At 40.2% G+C, this 18,910-nt stretch overlaps 2 protein-coding genes across 11 annotated transcripts in view; both read left to right on the top strand.

Annotated features, from left to right (window-relative positions):
* Positions 1–5,474: 5,474 nt before the first annotated feature.
* Positions 5,475–7,268, top strand: GJE1 (gap junction protein epsilon 1; the record flags this gene model as incomplete). The annotated part of the gene is given in 7 exon segments (XM_080615888.1): positions 5,475–5,561; positions 6,284–6,411; positions 6,413–6,437; positions 6,441–6,461; positions 6,875–6,886; positions 6,890–7,036; positions 7,038–7,268. Coding segments are annotated over 7 exon segments (651 nt in total).
* Positions 7,269–12,644: 5,376 nt separating this feature from the next.
* The window catches only part of VTA1 (vesicle trafficking 1), a 39,671-nt gene continuing 33,405 nt past the window's right edge, over positions 12,645–18,910 (top strand). For 9 of the 10 annotated variants that reach the window (XM_080616236.1, XM_080616232.1, XM_080616235.1 and 6 more), the window contains exon 1: positions 12,645–12,850. In XM_080616236.1, the coding sequence (XP_080472362.1) occupies positions 12,742–12,850 (109 nt within the window). In that variant the 5' untranslated portion in view covers positions 12,645–12,741. Of the gene's footprint in view, positions 12,851–15,538; positions 18,748–18,910 lie in introns of those variants that run through there. The other variant, XM_080616234.1, reaches the window with a different exon arrangement.

Raw genomic sequence — 18,910 nt, 5'->3', positions numbered from 1 at the left:
ACTATCAAACAGAAAATGTTACAGCTTCTTAAAAGTTACACCTCTCTGTATCTGTTGACCAATCTTTGTGAATCTTCTCACTTCTCTGAATATATAAATGTGTTAAAGTTGTGTAAATTACTGATTCATATAATGCTGGTCAGTTTATTAGAACCCCCAGCCAGTGCTAGTCCACAGAAACAATCAGGCTAGAGATTTACCACAAGGTGGCTGATGCAAATTGCCACAGAGCTTCTCTGGAAGTGGTTCTTGTTACTGATCAAGTTTCCTCTCCACAGTGTTAAATCCAACTACACTCCCTTCGAGGCAGCCTTACTGCTGTCTTGGATATTTATCTAAATTGATGGGACTCTCTACTTTGCTGAGTACCTTTCCAAGACCATCAGTATTCATCTTTCTGCAAACAGTCCAAGCCAGTCTTTTTGGTTCCCATAGTTTGGATCCAATATGTCTTTAACACTGTGGCTCCAGAGTATGGCCCTTTCACGAATTTATTTGAAAATGGGTTTATATGTGAACAATCAATATAATTTCCATTGGGAGAATAGTTTAAGGTCAAAATGCCTTTAATATTGATTTATCTGGGACAAAAGGAAGCTGAGTCTTTTTGCATGAATATCAACAAAAGAACACTTTAAAAGCTTCCACTGGCATAAACTTCTTGCAGTTTGCATGGAGATAGGTGAGACACCTGGCTTTCTGTTGCATATCACCGCCGCTCCTACTGCTGCCTTCCAGGAGAATTTCTTCTATACTAGTCAGTTTTACTTGTCCTTTAGTCCACAAGAGGGAATTCCTAAGGTTAAGGAATTAGTAACATATTCAGTGGGAATTTATTTTTCTGATTTTTAACAGTACTTGATTTTATCTACTTTATATTTTCAAAACTCTGATCAGCAAGCAAATAAGCTTTGGAGACTGTGAGTGTCTCCAGCTCAAAGGAAACAGAAAGTTAGATTATACTTCTAACGCCATTCAACAGATGTCTGTGTAAAGACAAGGGAACATACTTAAACAGCATGAATATAATTTCCTGCAGAGGCAAAAAGGAGAGGGAAAAGATCCATAGATCCAGCTGGAATTCAGATTCCCATGTACAAACTGTTCATCATTCTCTTTTCAAACAAAAGAATCCACCCATTTCTTTGGATGGCATTTCAGATTACAGTCTCGACACAATCTCACCCTGCAGCCGTGACAGAGTACTTGGCACACAAGCAATGGAGACTGTCACGGGTAACTGTCGTCAGTAGGAAAGAAACTCTGCACAGGCTGAAATCAGCCCACACAGACAGAGTGTATCTGGGAGTGCAACACCACAGTCCAGGCACTGCAACAACCTGGAAACATGGGAAGCAAACCTGCTTCATCAGTAATTCCCAAACGCAGGGATGCAAAATCAGTGCGTGCAGAAATGAGGAACTCCATGCATCTCACAAACGCCCTCTACCGAGAACTGCTTCTGGAAAGGGAGAAAGGCTTCTTTCATGTGTGTGTTCAGCTCAAGGTGCTTGATAACTCCAGGGCTAGTTCTAGATTTGCACATCACAACAAACTTGGTGTAGTCCCATGAAAAGCCAAGCATATCTGGCACAAAAACTACCTGTAATAAGTAGCCTTTAATTAAATATGAGTGCTTGCATAAATGAGAACTGTATTCAAATGCAACCTTGGCAGTATCATGTTTAAAAGCCTGCTCATTAGTCATGAATTAAAAAGAAATAAAGCAACAGACAAGGAGCAAATAGTATTTGAGCATAAGGAACCAAACCTTGGAGAAATTTTTGTAGTATCATGCATTAAACCAGCAGATACAGCTGGAAAAAGTGGATATGCATGCAGCAGAAAGTGAGTTTTCCCAGGCAGTCAGATGTACAATAACCTAAAGTAAGTCATGTCTTCTTTCTTGTTACTTGAATCCAAACTTCCTTAATTTTGTAGAGAGTTGTTTGGGGTTTTTTTGGCAGAGACTTCCATTACCTTTCACCTTCTTGTGTCAGGGGCTCAACTAAAAGGATAAGGTACAGAAACATATCACTACCCCATCACCAGGTTTCAGAACAGGTAACAAGGTTTGCTGCTGCTACTATGTGGGTGGCTGAAAGTGAGTCCAAGAAGCAGCTGGGAAAAGCAGGCAGAGTTGGAGAAAGGAGGGGATGGGGACAAGGGCTCTCTACCTGAGCATAAAACACTCCATATTGTGGAGCCTACAAGGAGGAAAACGTTCAGCTTCTAAGGACATATCTCTAAGGCCAGACCTTGAGCTCCCAGGATAGATATCTCATCAAAACTCTGACTCTTTTCTAGTAAAATAACACTGAAAGTTAATTATGGCTGCACTTGGACAAGCTCTGAGAAGCAGCTAATAAAAAAAAGAAACATCAGATGTGTACCTTGCAGCCCTTTCCACCTCAAGACTCCAGGGAATAGAAAAGGTAGCTACACTCTGTGGTCAGATCTGAGCTGTGTCTGACAGCAGTACTCTGTCTTTGGAGCACTGGGCTACAAGCAGTAGTTTATGATTTCCCAGGCCTGGAAAATCTGCAACAAACACCTGTATGGAAATTCCTCTTTGTTAAGTCTGAGTGACTGGACATGGTGACTGTACAAAAGAATGCTAGAGTGATTCATCATGCCTATTTCATAATTTTTCAAAATATGCTTTTTAGATTAAACAGATTTTGCATTAATAAAGAAATAAGTCAGGACGAAGCTTTATGTATGACACACATCTCCCCAGACTGAGTGCCGTGGCTGAGCACATATCCTTGTGCAACAAGCCCAGGTTCTCAACTTCCAGGCTTTGCATCCTGCTCACTACTTTTCATGCTAAACCTAAGCCAGAAGGCAGGCAGAAGGATCTGAGGAAGTTATCTGCCTCCTAAGCCTCCCACCTTAGCTGAAGGTGAAACAAACCCCACTTCAGGTCCAAATTGCACTGGAGACTCCTGCGTGGTGGCCTCCAATGGGCCTAAGTTTCAACAAGGGGAATTCTGCAAACAAAAATGGAAACTCAGGCGCTTTCAGGCAAATCTGGAAAGCTGGCAGAAAAGGCTGCTCTCTGCAAGGTCTCTTTTGGCAGACAAAAAGTTATCTTGCTGATACCAGTTTATTTTTCCTGCCATTTCATTTTGTGCTATTTTCATGGTGCCATTTTTTCATGACTCAAGAATAATAGGTGCCATTATATTTAACCACACTAATAAAGCAATGAACTGGGTGCATAACATTAGACATGCAGTTCATCCCTCTAAGCACAAGTGCATCCTTATGCATGCATTTAATTTAAATTTGTTTAGCTCTGATTATACAGTAGGGCTTCAACTCACTAAAAGTTTGATGAGCACACTGCTGACTTGCAATCTTGAGCTGAAAGCCAGGTTTAGGACTCACTTTGAAATAAGTGTGATATCAACAGTTCCATCCCTTTTGTCCATGTCAGACAACCGTCAGACAGCTGCTTCTGCAGATTCAAAGCAAATAATGATTTTCTGTCAAGAAAGTCCCAAGGAACAGCCTGAGTTGCCTCAGCAGGCTGCATTCAAAAGGACTGCACAATGCCAGCTTACTCGGTTCCCATCTCAAGTTATCCTCTTAATGTGGTGTCATGAAGCACATTATCGAACACATATGACAAAAGAAAAACAGTGCTATTAGTTCCTCCTAGTGAGAAGATAATGGGCTTCCCATGCTTCAGCTCACATGACATGTATTGAGCCACTTCAAAGAAACCAACAGTTTGATTGTGGGCCCATTCATCACATTCAGTGGGGTTTGAGTGCAGACACTCATGGGGTTCATACTGAGTTTATTTGACAATGTCACCAGAATTCATTTCTTATTTCAATGCAGCTGTATTCCTCATGCATTCCCAGAACTAAAGCAGAGCATTGCCCGCTAACTCTTATTTTAGCGTTTTTATCACAGGACAGAAATGTAAGTTTCCATAATGTTACTGAAGCTGTACAGTGAATTATTTGTCTTAGATTAGACAGTCCTGTCAGCTAAGTAATTACATTATCCCCACCTAACAATAAAAAAATAAAAAGTAGCATTTGTATAGTGCAGCTTTTTACCTAAAATGTGTTCATAATTACTGTTTCTGTCCATAGTAAAATCAAAGGCTTCCTAACCAAACCTGCTGATTATTGTAGGTACATGTTCATCAATTAATTTGAAAATAATCTATACTATACCAAGCATAGTAAATAGCACTGAAATACCTATCACTGTTTAGAAACTAAGAGTTATTCAGTTTTCACAATATTGTATTTTTTAAACATTTCTGCTTAAAGAGATCACAGGAAATACAAATGCAAGTATTCTTTGAAATACATTCAATGGTAGGTTTTCAATAGCAATTCACATTTTAGAAGAATTAAATTATCAAAATATTACTGCTACTAAACATCTGTCAAGCATACTGAGCTAATTTAGTAATTTCATAGTATCGTAGGAGCATTAAAAATTGCTTTTGGATGATACCTAAACTCCATATGTATTATGACAAGAATGAAAACAATTCATTGTTAATCACAATTATTACATTTTTGTGAAGGTTAGTCACACATCCTGAGAATGACAGCATTTTATTGCAGAACACATATGACTGAGATATTATTGCTTTTAGTTCATTCAATACAAACAAACCTCAGCATTTTCTCTAAGCAGTGGAGAAATTGCATTAAAAATTTTAGAAACCCAGCCTCAGTGCTACTAACACAGCACCTTTTGCAGTACTCCAGGAAATAAATAGACATTAATTAACTATGTGAAAAGTGAGCTGTACTAAATAACAGACACTTACTGAAGCGCTTTTCACCTTCTTTGTAATCTAGCTGCTTCAGCAGATGCAGGATCCCCTTAGATGTAAAGTTCCCTCACAAAGGGTGTTCCAATGTCTAACAACAGTTATTCTAACCATGCCAGTAATACAATCACTGTGGTACCTTTTAGAGCCACAGCAGCTAAATCGACACATAAAATGAACCCAAATTCCCATCTCTTCCCTCCTCCTTCCCATGTTTCCATGCCTATAAGCATAAATCACAGAGGGGGCAATACTTCTTGTTACACCAGCTTGAAGTCACACTGCAGTTACAAGGAAGAGTCTCTTCTCTTGTGAGTTCCAACCACTAGGTTCCAACCAACATGTTGAGGCACAACCTCCCTGTGGGTGTTTACCAGCCGGAGCATCTGGCACATGCATGAGCTTGCATGTGTAGCTCTTCTTTCAACTGTGCATATGGAGTATTCTGGCAAGTTATTAATAGGAATCATTGCCATTAAGTTATTTGTAGTAATATCAGAGTGGTTAATATTATTTAATTCTATTGCTGCTATTTCTTTGAATTCAGAATCTTGGACTTACAAGTTCGGTTGCATACTTACTCTTAATGTGACTTAGTTAAAATAAGTTATTAAACTGTAGATGGTGTAAATTGAACCTGTCAGTAGCCCAGGAAGCTGACGCTATGCCCTGGTTAGTGGAGTCCCAGCTCTCCGGGACCAGGACCGGGAAAGAGACAGCAGGGAACCAGGCTGGGGTGATGGGCTGTACAGTGAGTACCCCAAAGTGGCGTAAGGCACTTTTGATCCACCAGGCTGGTGTAAGGCAGCAGATCAGGGGCAAGAGAGAACCTGGCAATGGCATGGCAGTGGAGGCCAGCACTGATGGAGGTGCTGGCCGGGGACTACCATCCAGAACCGGCAGGCCCTGCTTCTGCTGTGCCTGCTCCCTGCCTGAGGGCAGGGTTACATGACTCCAAGAACAGGCTGGAGGGGTTTGTGAGCAGGCTGATGCCTTCCTGCAATGTCTCTGAGTGGGATACAAGGCCCACTGAAAGAAAGAAAAAGCTCCCTTCCTGGGTGCTAGAAATGCCTCTTCAGGGCAGTCAAAATTTAATTTGCAAGAATAAGTATCATTAGCTTTGATAATGGCACTGCCATTGTCTGACAATAAATAAATCAATAAACGAATACAACAGCAAAACAAATGAACTTTTGGTCAAGGCATCCAGCTCTGTCTGGTGCATTCTGCAACAGCAGAATACAGAGGCAATGAAACAAACCAACTGTAAGTGCTAGCCAAATAAATATTTATCAAAAATTAGTAGCAATGACAGTGTTCTAAGCCATTACTGCACCCTTCAGAGGCAAACTCTCTCCTATTAGAACAAGTAGAATAAAATAAATGTTTTGGATAATGAAAAAGAGCAAGTAGGCCTTCAACAATAACGCTGTTCAGTTTTGTTTTCATGTTGAATAAACCTGTGATTTTCAGCTCAGGCCACCAATGGTAATTGGCCAATTCCACACACTTTTCTTTGGTTCAGTTTATATGTTATTCCTTGGCATCTGGGGCTTTGCTGCTCATGGAAATGAGGGCTTGCATTTCAGCTGCGACCCAGACAAGACAGGTTAATCTTTTTTGTTACTAGTTCAGGCCTATAACTCTTCAGGTAATCCTCTTCTTTTTTTCTTTTTATTTGTTTATTTTTATTTTTATTCTAGAAATCCAATGTTAAGAAAATAAACTGCAAAAATTAAACATAATTGTTCCATTAAAGAAGTAGTAACTGACTAGGTTAATTATCACTTAGCTTTCTAATTTATATTTTTTTTAATAACCTTTCATCTGTGACTAAAGAGGGAGCTGTGCTGTCTACCCTTCATAGCAACAATCCTCGTGTTTCAGAAAACAACTGAAATTTTCAAATCAAAACATAGCACTGATCTTTACATTTATTGTCATCCATTTATACTTATGATATATATTAAAAACAGAGTTGCAAAATGTTCTAATATGTGTACATTTTAGCTGTCCTGATGCAGTTGCAAATGATCTGACAACTACTTTTCTGCCATATTTTAGGTATTCAGGGCATAAGAACTGGTGATTGTACTGGTACCTGGAGCCCCTTTTTACCTTCATGCTGCATGTAAGAGCATCAAACAAGAAGATATCTACCAAAAGTCATTCTATGCTGGTTTTTGTATCTTTGCTTTCTCAAGGATTATCCTTGAAGCTGTCCTTGGCTTTTTGGCTTCAAATTCAGCTCTTTGGTTTCGAAGAGAATGCAATCTACCTGCATGACGTGGGAGCACCTGAAAAAAAGTTCAACATTACTTGGTATGTGGGACCAAAGCACTTTGCAAAGACCATTTTTCTTATTGCAATGTATGCATTTACTGTGATTACAGTGGTTTTTGTTGCCAAAATTTTTGAGATCTCATGTAAAAGGCTAGGTTTCTCAAGAACTCTCTGATGCCAATCACTCCCAGTCATTTACCAGCTCGTTCACCTGCAGTTTTATAACAAAAAACATCTCCTGTCTTCTAGGCAGTGTTGCAGAAGAGAACCACAGTCATTATTACTGCTTGAGTAGTTATCTGACACTTATCCTCATCTAAAAACTACCACATTACGTAAATAATCTTTGTTTCCATGTCAAACCAAAGTCAAAAAGATGAGAGTAACATGTTTTCATGACCTGCCACATTTAATAGCTTGACCCCAGAGGGGCATCTGTGTGTGAAGAGGAGGTTATTTATAAACATATTTCTAGTCACAGCTTTCCCAAACACATGCAATTGGAGTTAATCATGGTATTGACTCTCCAGGTAATACTATTCCCAATTTCTCACATGTTCATATGGCTTGAGAACTAAGCAGTAATAGTGGATAAACTCAGTACCAGAAAGCATCCAAACATTTTCCCAAGCAGGGCTACTGCTGCAACCTGCATCTCAGACTCCACGGCAGAGACTCCTGCTCAGGCTGTGGTGACAACATATTCATCGACACCAGCTTATTCTGTTGCAGTCCAGCTAGTGTCACCTCCTAGCTGTGAATCTCCCATTAAAAGTGAAAGAATAGCATGGTATTCTTTGCGCTGACTGGAATGCCTTACCCACCTTATGTTTTAGTTTGTGATGCAGAAGACTTCTCCCAGTTTTGTATGATCATATTTTGAAGGAGTAAAAGGGCTTTATGACTTAGTTTTGCATAAGAGGCTTGGAAGCATCAAAATAAAATCTCAGAGAAAAGCCTTTTTTGGGTCCAGTCAACCCTCAACTTCAGTAAGTTTTGCTTGTGTGTGACTGCAGAATTGGGCTCACAGAATTTTTTGCTCTGTGTGTCACATCTAACTTCCTATTGCTCTAACTAAAGCTGGTAGAATAGCAGTTAAAAATAAGTCTGCATACTAGAACTATTCCATGCAATAAGTGTATCTGGATAGGTTAGGTCTTGAACTTTATATAGGTATCAGATGGTTTTGTGTGCAACAGTTTCTTCTCAAAGACTAGCAGACATATTAAATTTAGAAGTGATTTCATTCCCTGTGCTGATGTGAGGTAACGGAAAAAGAAAAAAAAGTATTTCAGAAGTGGAAAGAAAGGAGGAGGTAGTTTCCTGTATGTACAAATAGCAATCATAGCAACTAGCTATTTTCCATCTCCAAATACCCTCAATTTCTAGGAAAAAATAAATTGGAGGTTTCTTCCTCTTGCTTTTTCATAAGTTTCTATGGTGCTGTGGCTTAAATGTTTCATATGGCTACTAAATTGAACAAATTCTGTTCTGAATCTCAGTTGAAACAGGAGACTCAGGCTCATCACTATTTAACAGTGACCCAGGAACCAGCAAAGTAAAAAGGAATTGTCCACATCTTTGGACAGTTTGACGCCTGTAACACTGAACGGAAGAACATCTTTGCTTCTTGAATTAAGCTTAACTTATGTGAAAAAAACATTCAGTATGAAAGCAGGAGAATTTGAGAGCCTGGTGACAGTGTTTGGGTCCTTTCAGGAATATTTGTGAAATTCTGGAAAAAAAATACTACAAAATCTGTCAGCACTGCTGGTAGTTAAACAGCCCCAAACAAGGCTGGGTTACAATAGCCATGTAATCCTCATAAACCCACAGAAGGAGTCCTTGTTACACAATTGCATGATTTAGGTGTCTTGGATTTGATTGACTGTGGGCCATCTAATTCAAAGTGCATCACAACTAGATGTGTGATTTTTTTAATATGCTGATCAAGAACAAAATGATACATTTCAATACATTCATTATACTAAAGCATTAATGTTATTTTTCCCCTATGGAAATAAATTAGATGTTGTTTTAAATGCATGTCAAGTCAACACTATCAGGTTTGTGCAATACTAAACTAGTTATGATATTTGCAAGCACTACAAATTGAATAAGAATCACTGTGGTAACTTCTTGCTTGTATAATATGCTGTGTTCTTTGGTCAATACATGTTTAATTCTTTGTTCTGTACATTGGTATCCATCTGGAATTATTCTTTGCAATGTAAACTTGTAAACTCAGCTAAAACACATTTTTATTTATAAATAAAATACAAAATATATAGAACTCCTAGAAAGAAGAATTTACTTCCATGTTCTAGGTACAGTCATGATCAACTGTACTCAAATCACACTTCATCAGATGTTTTTAAAGTAATAAAATAACTTCATTACAACCTTGCCAGTATTTTCCCTGCTGCTTAATATTTCCATTGCTTGTTGTACTTGTTCATAGAATCATAGAATAGTTAGGGTTGGAAAGGACCTTAAGGTCATCTAGTTCCAACTCCCCTGCCATGGGCAGGGACACCCCACACTAAACCATGTCACCCAAGGCCTCATCCAACCTGGCCTTGAACACTGCCAAGGATGGAGCATTCACAACCTCCCTGGGCAACCCATTCCAGTGCCTCACCACCCTCACAGTAAAGAATTTCTTCCTTAGATCCAATCTAAACTTCCCCTGTTTAAGTTTGAACCTGTTACCCTTTGTCCTGTCACTATGGTCCCTGATGAATAGCCCATCCCCAGCATCCTTGCAGGCCCCCTTCAGATACTGGAAGGCTGCTATGAGGTCTCCATGCAGCCTTCTCTTCTCCAGGCTGAACAGCCCCAACTTTCTCAGCCTGTCTCCATACGGGAGGTGCTCCACTCCACTGATCATCCTCGTGGCCCTCCTCTGGACTTGTTCCAACACTTCCATGTCCTTTTTATGTTGAAGACACCAGAACTGCACACAATACTCCAAGTGAGGTCTCACGAGAGCAGAGTAGAGGGGCAGGATCACCTCCTTCGACTGCTGGTCACGCTTCTCTTGATGCAGCCCAGGATACGGTCGGCTTTCTGGGCTGCGAGCATACACTGATGGCTCATGTTCATTTTCTTATCGACCAACACCCCCAAGTCCTTCTCTGAAGGGCTGCTCTGAATCTCTTCTCTGCCCAACCTGTAGCTGTGCCTCGGATTGCTCCGACCCAGGTGTACGACCTTGCACTTGGCATGGTTAAACTTCATCAGGTTGGTATCAGCCCACCTCAGAAGCGTTTCCGGGTCCCTCTGGATGGCATTCCTTCCTTCCAGCGTATCAACCGAACCACACAGCTTGGTGTCATCGGCAAACTTGGTGAGAGCGCACTCAATCCCACTGTCCATGTCACCGACAAACATGTTGAACAAGACTGGTCCCAACACCGTTCTTTAGATTCCAAAACACTTTGGAAACGTCAGAGGAGTCCAGAATCCTCAGCACCTCAGAGGACTTCCCTGTCAGAATCAAGAGCCTTGCAGAGCCACGACTGGCACGGGACTACCTGAGGAGGCTCTAGGAGCTGGATGACCCACCACCATACCTTCCCCGTTGGTGGTCAAAATCTGGAATATATTAAAACATGAGGTACATTTTTCTTCCAAGTGAGGTACAATGTAGATTTTTTCTTGAATATCCTGTGAAATTAAAACCGTCAAATTCCTCAGTTTCAGTTTTCCATTTAAAACCAGAATGTTCATTATTGCCTTTTGTGTGCAAATGCTTTTCTGTGACTGATTCTATCACTAGTTTCTGGAACACGTTAATGGAGATTTATGTCCACATAAACTTCCCTTTCCTGTATTTGCCATTGGTTTTCCTGGCACTCACTGTATTCTCAAGAGCCTCTAAACTTTTCTTTCCCCCAGTCTTCCAGACTTCCACCACTTTTCTCCTTATTTACTATCAGCTTCCTTCCACTCTTATTGCCTCTGAGATTTATAACATGACTGCATGTGTTCCTCAGTATTGCACTGATTTTAGCTCAAATGCTTAGCAAATCTTTGGGATGATCTGAAGGCTTCTTTTTACTATCATGAAAGGAATTATACAATACACCTGGGGAGTCTTCGATTTAATTCTATTTTTTTACAGAGTGAACACAAAGTCCTGTCTTCCACAACACAGTAGGAAGTCCTTTTGTTGCTTACATCAGGGTCACATTGTAAGTGCTTCTCCGACTTCTTCATTGTTTTCTACCATACTCCAGCCACCTCATTTTCACAGACAGCACTCAAAGGAATTCCCAGCTCATGCATTTGTAATCAGTTTTGTTTCTAGCCAGATAATATGCCCATTTCAGCTCCCACTTAAAGAAGAGGTAATTGTTCCCTCCACCATCTTCAATGAAACAAGCTAAATACACCCAGTCAGTGACGCAATTGCCTTTGCATCGAATGTATAGTTACTCTGGGACAGCCACCTTCTCCTGTACCACCACAACATCCCAGTGCTATAAGCACTCCTTGTTCTCTTCCTTTATTGGCTTCCTTTCTTCTGTTCAGCCATCATTTCCCTCCCCAATTCTCTTTTCAGCACTCTCCCATGATAACACTCAGACAATATAGGCATCTCTCCTACCCCGTGCCTCCCTCCAACATTCATATTTCTTTATGCCCTGGAGCATTAATGTTCCCTTGCAGACAGCCATTTTGAGAGCAGAAGTTTGGTAACAAGGCCATCTAAAACACATTAAAAAAACATTTAACTATGTTGTCAGATTGAGAAAATAGCAGGCAGTAAAATATTTTATATTGCAATTTTTGAGATCCGTTTGAAACCATTTTGCTTTAACAGTTCCCATTTCTTCTATTCTTACCAACTCTCAGCAAAAAAAACCCAGAAATCCTTGGAAGCTCCTCCGATAAAAAGTTATCTGGGAAGTGGTGAACCTATGAGATAATATACCTTCCATGGTTGGTGGCCTTTCTGACAGGTGCCAGGATGCAGCCCAGCCCAGCGAAGTGCTGTTAGCCAAGCCATGGTAGCATAAGGCTTCTCCAGCAAGCAGCTGCCAGATGGTGGCCAGAAGCCCAGGAGAAGAGCTTGCGGCTCAGCACCGAGACCTTCCTGGACCAATGGGGTAGCCCAAGGGGAAGGTTTTTCAACGTGAAATGGGATCTTACTTGCAGGTCTACCTCAGGTGGAAAAGGCCCACACAAACGTTTGGGCTGACATGGTAAAAGGAGGGAAGAAACAAGGGCTGGGGAGGGCATCACCCTGGGCCCTGGAGAGCTGGGCCGGGCTGTTATTCCCCCGGCTGGGAAGCCCAGGCCTCCCCGAAGTCTCCAGACCCTTAGGCGCGGCGGCAATGGGATATGTCCCAAACACTAAAGAGCCGCGCTTGAAGCACTACGTCCCTGCGGACTGACGCACAGACCTGCTTGCCTGGCACCACTTAGCTGCGGTGATCCGCCGCTCGCGCCCTTCCAAGCAACAGGGGGCGCTCTTGCCGGCCGCACAGTGACAGACGGCAGCTCTGCCGCCCCGCGCACGCGCCCCGTCGTTCCGTGCCGGAAGCGGAAGTGGTCGCGGTCGGCACCGGCCCCGGTAGCGAGAGCTGCTGGCTGCTATCTGTCTCGCCGTTGTTGCTGCTGCGCGTCCGCCCACCCGCGTGATGGCGGCCACGGCTCTTCCCCCGCTGCCGCCGCAGTTCAAGAGCATCCAGCACCATCTGCGAACCGCGCAGGAGCTAGACAAGCGCGAGCCGGTGGTGGCGTACTACTGTGAGTGAGGCGGCCGCAGCGCCGCCCCTCCACCCCCGAGCTGAACTCGGCCCGGCCCCCCGCATCCTGGCCTGTGCCGCGGCTGGGTGCAGTCCGCCGCCACCCTCATCCCCCTCCCCCCGGTCCTTTTCCATCTGTCCCTGTGTCTCGCTAAGACCCCGTGGGATGTACGCAGAGGAGGGTTGGGGGGGAGAAGCCCCACCTTTGGGGGCGGTGCGAGGCGTTCACCGTGTGCCGCTTCAGCCGCGAGCCCCAGCTCGCCTTTCGTGTATTCTGCTCTATTTTTACAGTTAAGCCTCTTGGCAGTCTTTGAGGGTATGCCAGCAGCCTGAGTACATAGTTGTACGCACAAGTCCTCTGTCTCTGTTAGGATAGTCTTAAGAACATTCTTTTCAGAGTTTTTCTCCTGAAAAGATCTTTCTGCCCTATGTCTCAGTAAACAATTTGGTTTTGAGAGTCTTTAATTCTTTTAATAGTGCTCACTTTATTTTCTGTGAGACTTCGTCACTTCTTCAGGGTTCTCTTCAGGGGGAGAGTAGGTAGTGCTTTTTTGTTGTTTGTTTCATGGAAGGGAACACAGCAGAATCTTACAGTAACTCTTCAAAATCAGTATGTAGATTTTTCAATCTAATGTGACTTCTAAGCTGATGGTGGTTTTGTAAGCCTTTGTAAAAGGCTTTCCCCAGCAAATTAAGAAATGTGGGTTCTTAGTAGTCTTAAATTTCTGTAACAGTTAATCACAACACTTGGAAAAAATCGTAAGACTAGGAGATCACCAGCAATGTTTGTTATTTTCTCTTTATTGAGATCTGAGGAGGTCATTTGGTGGGCTTACTTGGCAATAGATTGTCTTCAAAGAGAGTTGGATAAAAAATAGAGGTAGAAGTGCTAGTTCAATCTGTAAGGCAGTCTTAACTTTAGAAGGATGAATTCATGGACTTCAGGCTTCAGAAAACTCTGGAAAAAAAAAAAAAACAAACTGTCAGCTCAGTGTCAGAAGGGTAATTTTAATTTTGATGCGTTAGGCAGGAATACTGTCCTAATGTGGAGAAGTGCCACCAGAGAAGCAAGACAGACACACATTAGAACACTGGATGTTCTCAATAGTACTTGCTCTTTTTGTACAGGAGAAACACGGGACAAATCATACTTTGTGTGGCAGGAAGCACTAGCTAATCAAGTTGGCCTAGGGGTTTTTGGTTTTATTTCTTTGGGGTGTTTTTAATCAGATGTAACACCCTGTCTGGGTATACAAGAAAAACACTAGTATTTAATGTAGGCAACAAAATACAAGTCTATTTTAATTTTAAAACAGAAATGTTTTTGTGGCTGATCTCTATTTTTCTTAATGTCTTTTCCATTCTGAAACTTAATGTTAGCGTGCAGAAAAATAAACTGTTGAATAATTATTTTGTGTAAAGTTCTGTGCATAGTCTCTCCTAAGGGGCCTGAAAATTTGCATATCTTTTTAGTTTGAATAGTTCATATCTGATTCATTGCTGAATTTAGTGAAGACTATATTCTAGAGACCTTTCTCAATACATCATACATAAAGAAAAAAGCAGTGACACCTCTTTTTCAAGGCAGGTCTTGCTTGGATCCTTTGTTCTTTTAAATACACAAAGGACAAGAATACTTTTCAGACAATGTTTTGAAAGCAACACAGATTTTATGTGGAGTTAAAACAACATTTCTCATCAGATGCTTTGCTGAAAAAAGAGTGAATAACTCTTTGCTGAGTCTTTGAAACTTTTAGAGGAGCTCTATAAATTTGCTCTGATGTGTTGTGTGGAAAAAGTAGTGTGAAGAAAGCTTGGTATGTGCTGGAACACACTAAGTGTGGTGTTTGTTCTGTGCTGGGGCTCCTCCAGCAGCCTCCATGTCTTAGGACCAGCAGGGGTGGTGTGACACAGAAGCCAGCTGAGGGGACCCTGCCATGAAAGGTCATGTGATAGGACAGCGCATGTTCCATCACGAGGCTGTTTGCACAGAAAAGAGGAAGGTGTTTATAGCTATGGAATATTGCAATAAGTGGTCCATTCCTAAAAAAAAGCAGCTTTGTTTGTAATATTAATGTTTCCGTGGCACAGTAGTTTCGGTATGGGTATATGTTTGCTAAGTTTTGATTTATGTTCATTTTAGTTCAATTTCGTCTGATAATAAGAGCTGTGACACAAACTAATTTGAGTATCAGCAACAAGTGAACTGTGGTAAGATGTATTTGCAGTGTAAAACACTGCTTTCTATAGCTTAACAACACGATTCTTAGGAGGACCTACTTAATGTTCATATTAATATTTTTGTCTCTTCTCAGCATCCGTTTGTGCTAGAAGTATGCTCTCAAGGCTGGGCATTTGAATAGCAGTTACACATTTTATTTCCATACACCATTTTAAATCTTATGGGGTTTTTTTTTTGGGTGTACTTCATTTAAAGCATTAAATTAGTATAAACCAGCACTGCCACCCATAGAAGATAATATAGTCCTTCTCTGGCCTCTCATTTCCAACCCTCATGTGCTTCAGAAGGCAGCATTGATCTAGCTGTATGCTGAAAACCAGCAATAAGCTGTTTTTCAACCAGGTCAATTCATTACCGCTTACATAGCTGAGCTCCACACAGAAAAAGACAAGGAACAAGACACAGTGGCCTGGGGCAAACTCCTGCTTTTTTGGTATTGCTGGCATATGTTGATTTAAAGAAACTGTAATTTGGTGAACATTAATTTCTGTTTTATACAGTATGGATAGCTCCAGCATGGATAATTTATATTTTTCAAGTGCCACATAATTTTCCAGATGAAAGATAAAATGTTAAATAACAACAGTGGTGCTTTTGTGCACCATAACACATCACAGACACTTGTAGTTGTGGTGTTTGCTAGAAATACTGCAAAAATTTAAAAATGGTTTTATTTCAGGTAGCTCTGTGTATGCCTTACAAAGCCTTTATGCTGAACTCCATTTTTAGGTTTCAAATTCAAAACAGCATATGTTCAGTAGCTTTATATTTTGTTTGCCCTAACTGCTGTTAGTAGATGGACATAATTAATTGCAGCAATAAAATATATATTTGCTTCCTAACAGTAAGTACCATAAATTTACTTGGTCGTAAAATTTGTTCTACTTAGAACATAAACTGTAGAGAACTGAAGAAACCACGTTTATATTTTTAAGTTGTACAAGACATGATCTCACAAAATAATTCTTCTTTTAAAGAGATTAAATACTTTATTAAGTGTTCAGGAGTCTGGTAACCTACCACCTTCTTTGAAAATACCTCCCCATATGCTTCTTTTTCTCACGTTTCATGTTGTTTTGTTAGTCATTGGCAGTAAGTATGTAACCATTTCAGGTTCAGTAAAGGTCAGGTCATTCAATAGATGCAAGGGAATACCAATAAAGGCTGCTATATTGATGGCCTAGCAAAATGAAAATAAATGATTCATGGTCAATAAAATAACTTTATTATGTTTAAAAGCTTACATGAGTCTAACTGTTTGACTATTTTGAGATGCTATTCTGCAAACACAAGGAGGCAGGCTTTGATAAAAAAAAATGTCTGGTCTGTGTAATAACTAAAGAAATTATATCTCTAACTGTGTCATAGGGAGTTTGACTCAGAAGTTATTTTTTTTCAAAAAATTGCAGGGTTTGAGAGGTAGTTCTGTCTTCCATAAACTTCTGGTTAAGGGTTTAAAGCAAGATTTTCCTTAATAGCTGTTGCTTCAGCCTTTCAGTAGTGTTGTTAAGCTCTTTTCAAAGATGATTAGTAGTTTATTCTATGCATAGCAGCCACTGATGTTCTAATTCAAAAGTATTGCAAGAATGCCAGAGTTGCCAAAAAAGCATTCATGTTTGGTCATACCTAACATCCTAACGTACAGCAATGTCTGGATATTCAGTGAATGCAACATGAAAAACTGATTCTAGTAACTTCTGAAAAGCAGTGCTGTGATGGTTTTTGCTTTATAATCTGCTAAACATCAGAAAACATTCATATGAGAACAGTAGACTTGATCTGTTTAAAAATATACAGTGTGGAAAATGTACAGTTCTCAAATTCTTGATACAGAAAATCACCAGAGGAATCCTTCTGAAGAGTCTTACTGTGGTGTCGACACTTCTGGTTTTGTGGGATTAAGGAGAAAATAAAAGCAAAAGACTTTTTTTCATTTTTTTCCACCCACAAGTAGTTGACATCCTCATGAATCAGAAGTCATTCAGCTTTTGAAAAAACCCATCATGTTAAATGACTTTAGTCAGACATCTATGAAATAAGCTGCTCACTTGCATACCAATTATAAGACTTTTTTATTTTTTTAATTTATTAGGGAAAAAAGAGGTGAAAAATAAAGTTCATGGCCTGACTTGGAACTCTGGGGGGAAAACTATTACTGTGTAGTTTTACAACTGCAATACTGTTAATTTTGTATTGATCCTTCCTCAAAGGGGAGGACTAATAACAGACAAGTATTTTTATTGAGCTTTTAATTCATTGAACTTTTGATTGTATCTTGTTACATTTTTGAATGAGTAATTTAAAAGTTGTATGCAATTCAGAAGTGTTGATGAAAATAACAGTAACTGGTGTTTGCTGTATTTCACTTCAGAGATTCTGCACATACTGACTTCATTTAACTGGGACATTGTAGAATTGAAATGCATGAAATAATGTTCTTATCTAATAAGATCAGATTCCTGAGCTTTCCAGTTTAATTTTTTTTTTTTTACTAGTTTTGTATCGATTTCTAGAAATATGTTTTCCATCTTCTCATATTGCTGGTGTCAGAAAACTGTTCCATGTGCTACTAATACTACAAATGATTTAAAGCCTATTATTAGAGATTACATACTGAAGAATAGATTTAATCTGTTCTTTACTCAGGATAAGTTAATTGGTTAAATATTTAAGAAGTAGACATCCATTTCATAATGTACTGTAAGACCTGCTTAGATTGTGGTATGAGTATAAACTAAAAATATTTCTCAATTTCTTTTCTTCCCCCTGTGCCTTCTATTTTTTTTTTTTCCTGTCTTCAATCTTAGCTTGTTTTGTGTCGAAGATTTGTAAGTGGGAAAACTGTTTGCTTGCAGACAGAAAAGCAGTGAGAGGTGGTTGGAATAACAGTGATAAATATATAAACCACACAGTCCTCAAAGCAAACTGTGGGTAGAAGCAAAAATTAAAAATTATGTTAACTGTTGCGTAGTGCTTCTGGCACTTGCTTTGATTACATAGGTAATATGTAAAAAAAAATCTGACAGAGGGAGGAATGAGAACATAAAATTGAACAAGTGTACTCCAGAGACTGAAACTTAATTTCTGAGGTATGTATATTTGTATAAATATAATTTCTGAGGTATGTGTGAAACTCCTAAAGTTCAATTGTACACTGTTAATACAATAATATGCATTTTTCTACCATAGAATTCACTTTTTTTTTTTTTTGTGGATCTTTATTCAACTTGATCTTCTGAAGTAGAATTCAGAACTGTCCTTTTCCTGCCTCAGGTTTGCTGTTGTTTCTGAAGAAGGAATGCATCAATATCAGCATTCTAATTTGCAGAATCACAGAATTGTTGAGGTAGAAGGGAACTTGGTACATCACCTGATCCCATCCCCTACTCTAAGCATGATCACTAGCGCAGGTTGATTAGGACTGTGTCCAGGCAGTTTTTTAATATCCCCAAAGATAGAGACTCCACAGCTTCTGCACCCTTTTCCAGTGTGTGATTATCCTCACAGTAGATTTTTCTTATGTTTAAATGCAGTTTCCTGTATTTAATTTTGTGCCCATTTCCTCTTGTCCAGTCACCGGACGACACCAAGAAGGGTCTGGCTTTGGTTTTGCTCCCCCTTGGCACCCTCCCCACATCAGGTGTTTATTCACATTGGTAAGACACTGAGCCTTTTCAAGACTAAGCAGTTCCGGTTCTCTGCCTGTCATGGTATGACAGATGTTGCTAGCCCTTCATCAGCTTTGTGGCCCTTCCAGTGTCTCTCATACTCCATGACCGGAACTGGAGCTAATACTTCACGTGTCACACCAGTGCTGAG

The sequence above is a fragment of the Psittacula echo genome (genome assembly GCF_963264785.1).
Source record: "Psittacula echo genome assembly, chromosome: 4".
In the NCBI taxonomy this organism is placed as follows: domain Eukaryota; kingdom Metazoa; phylum Chordata; class Aves; order Psittaciformes; family Psittacidae; genus Psittacula; species Psittacula echo.
The sequence above is the reverse complement of the archived record's forward strand: the minus strand, read 5'-3'. Positions and strand labels throughout refer to the sequence as shown.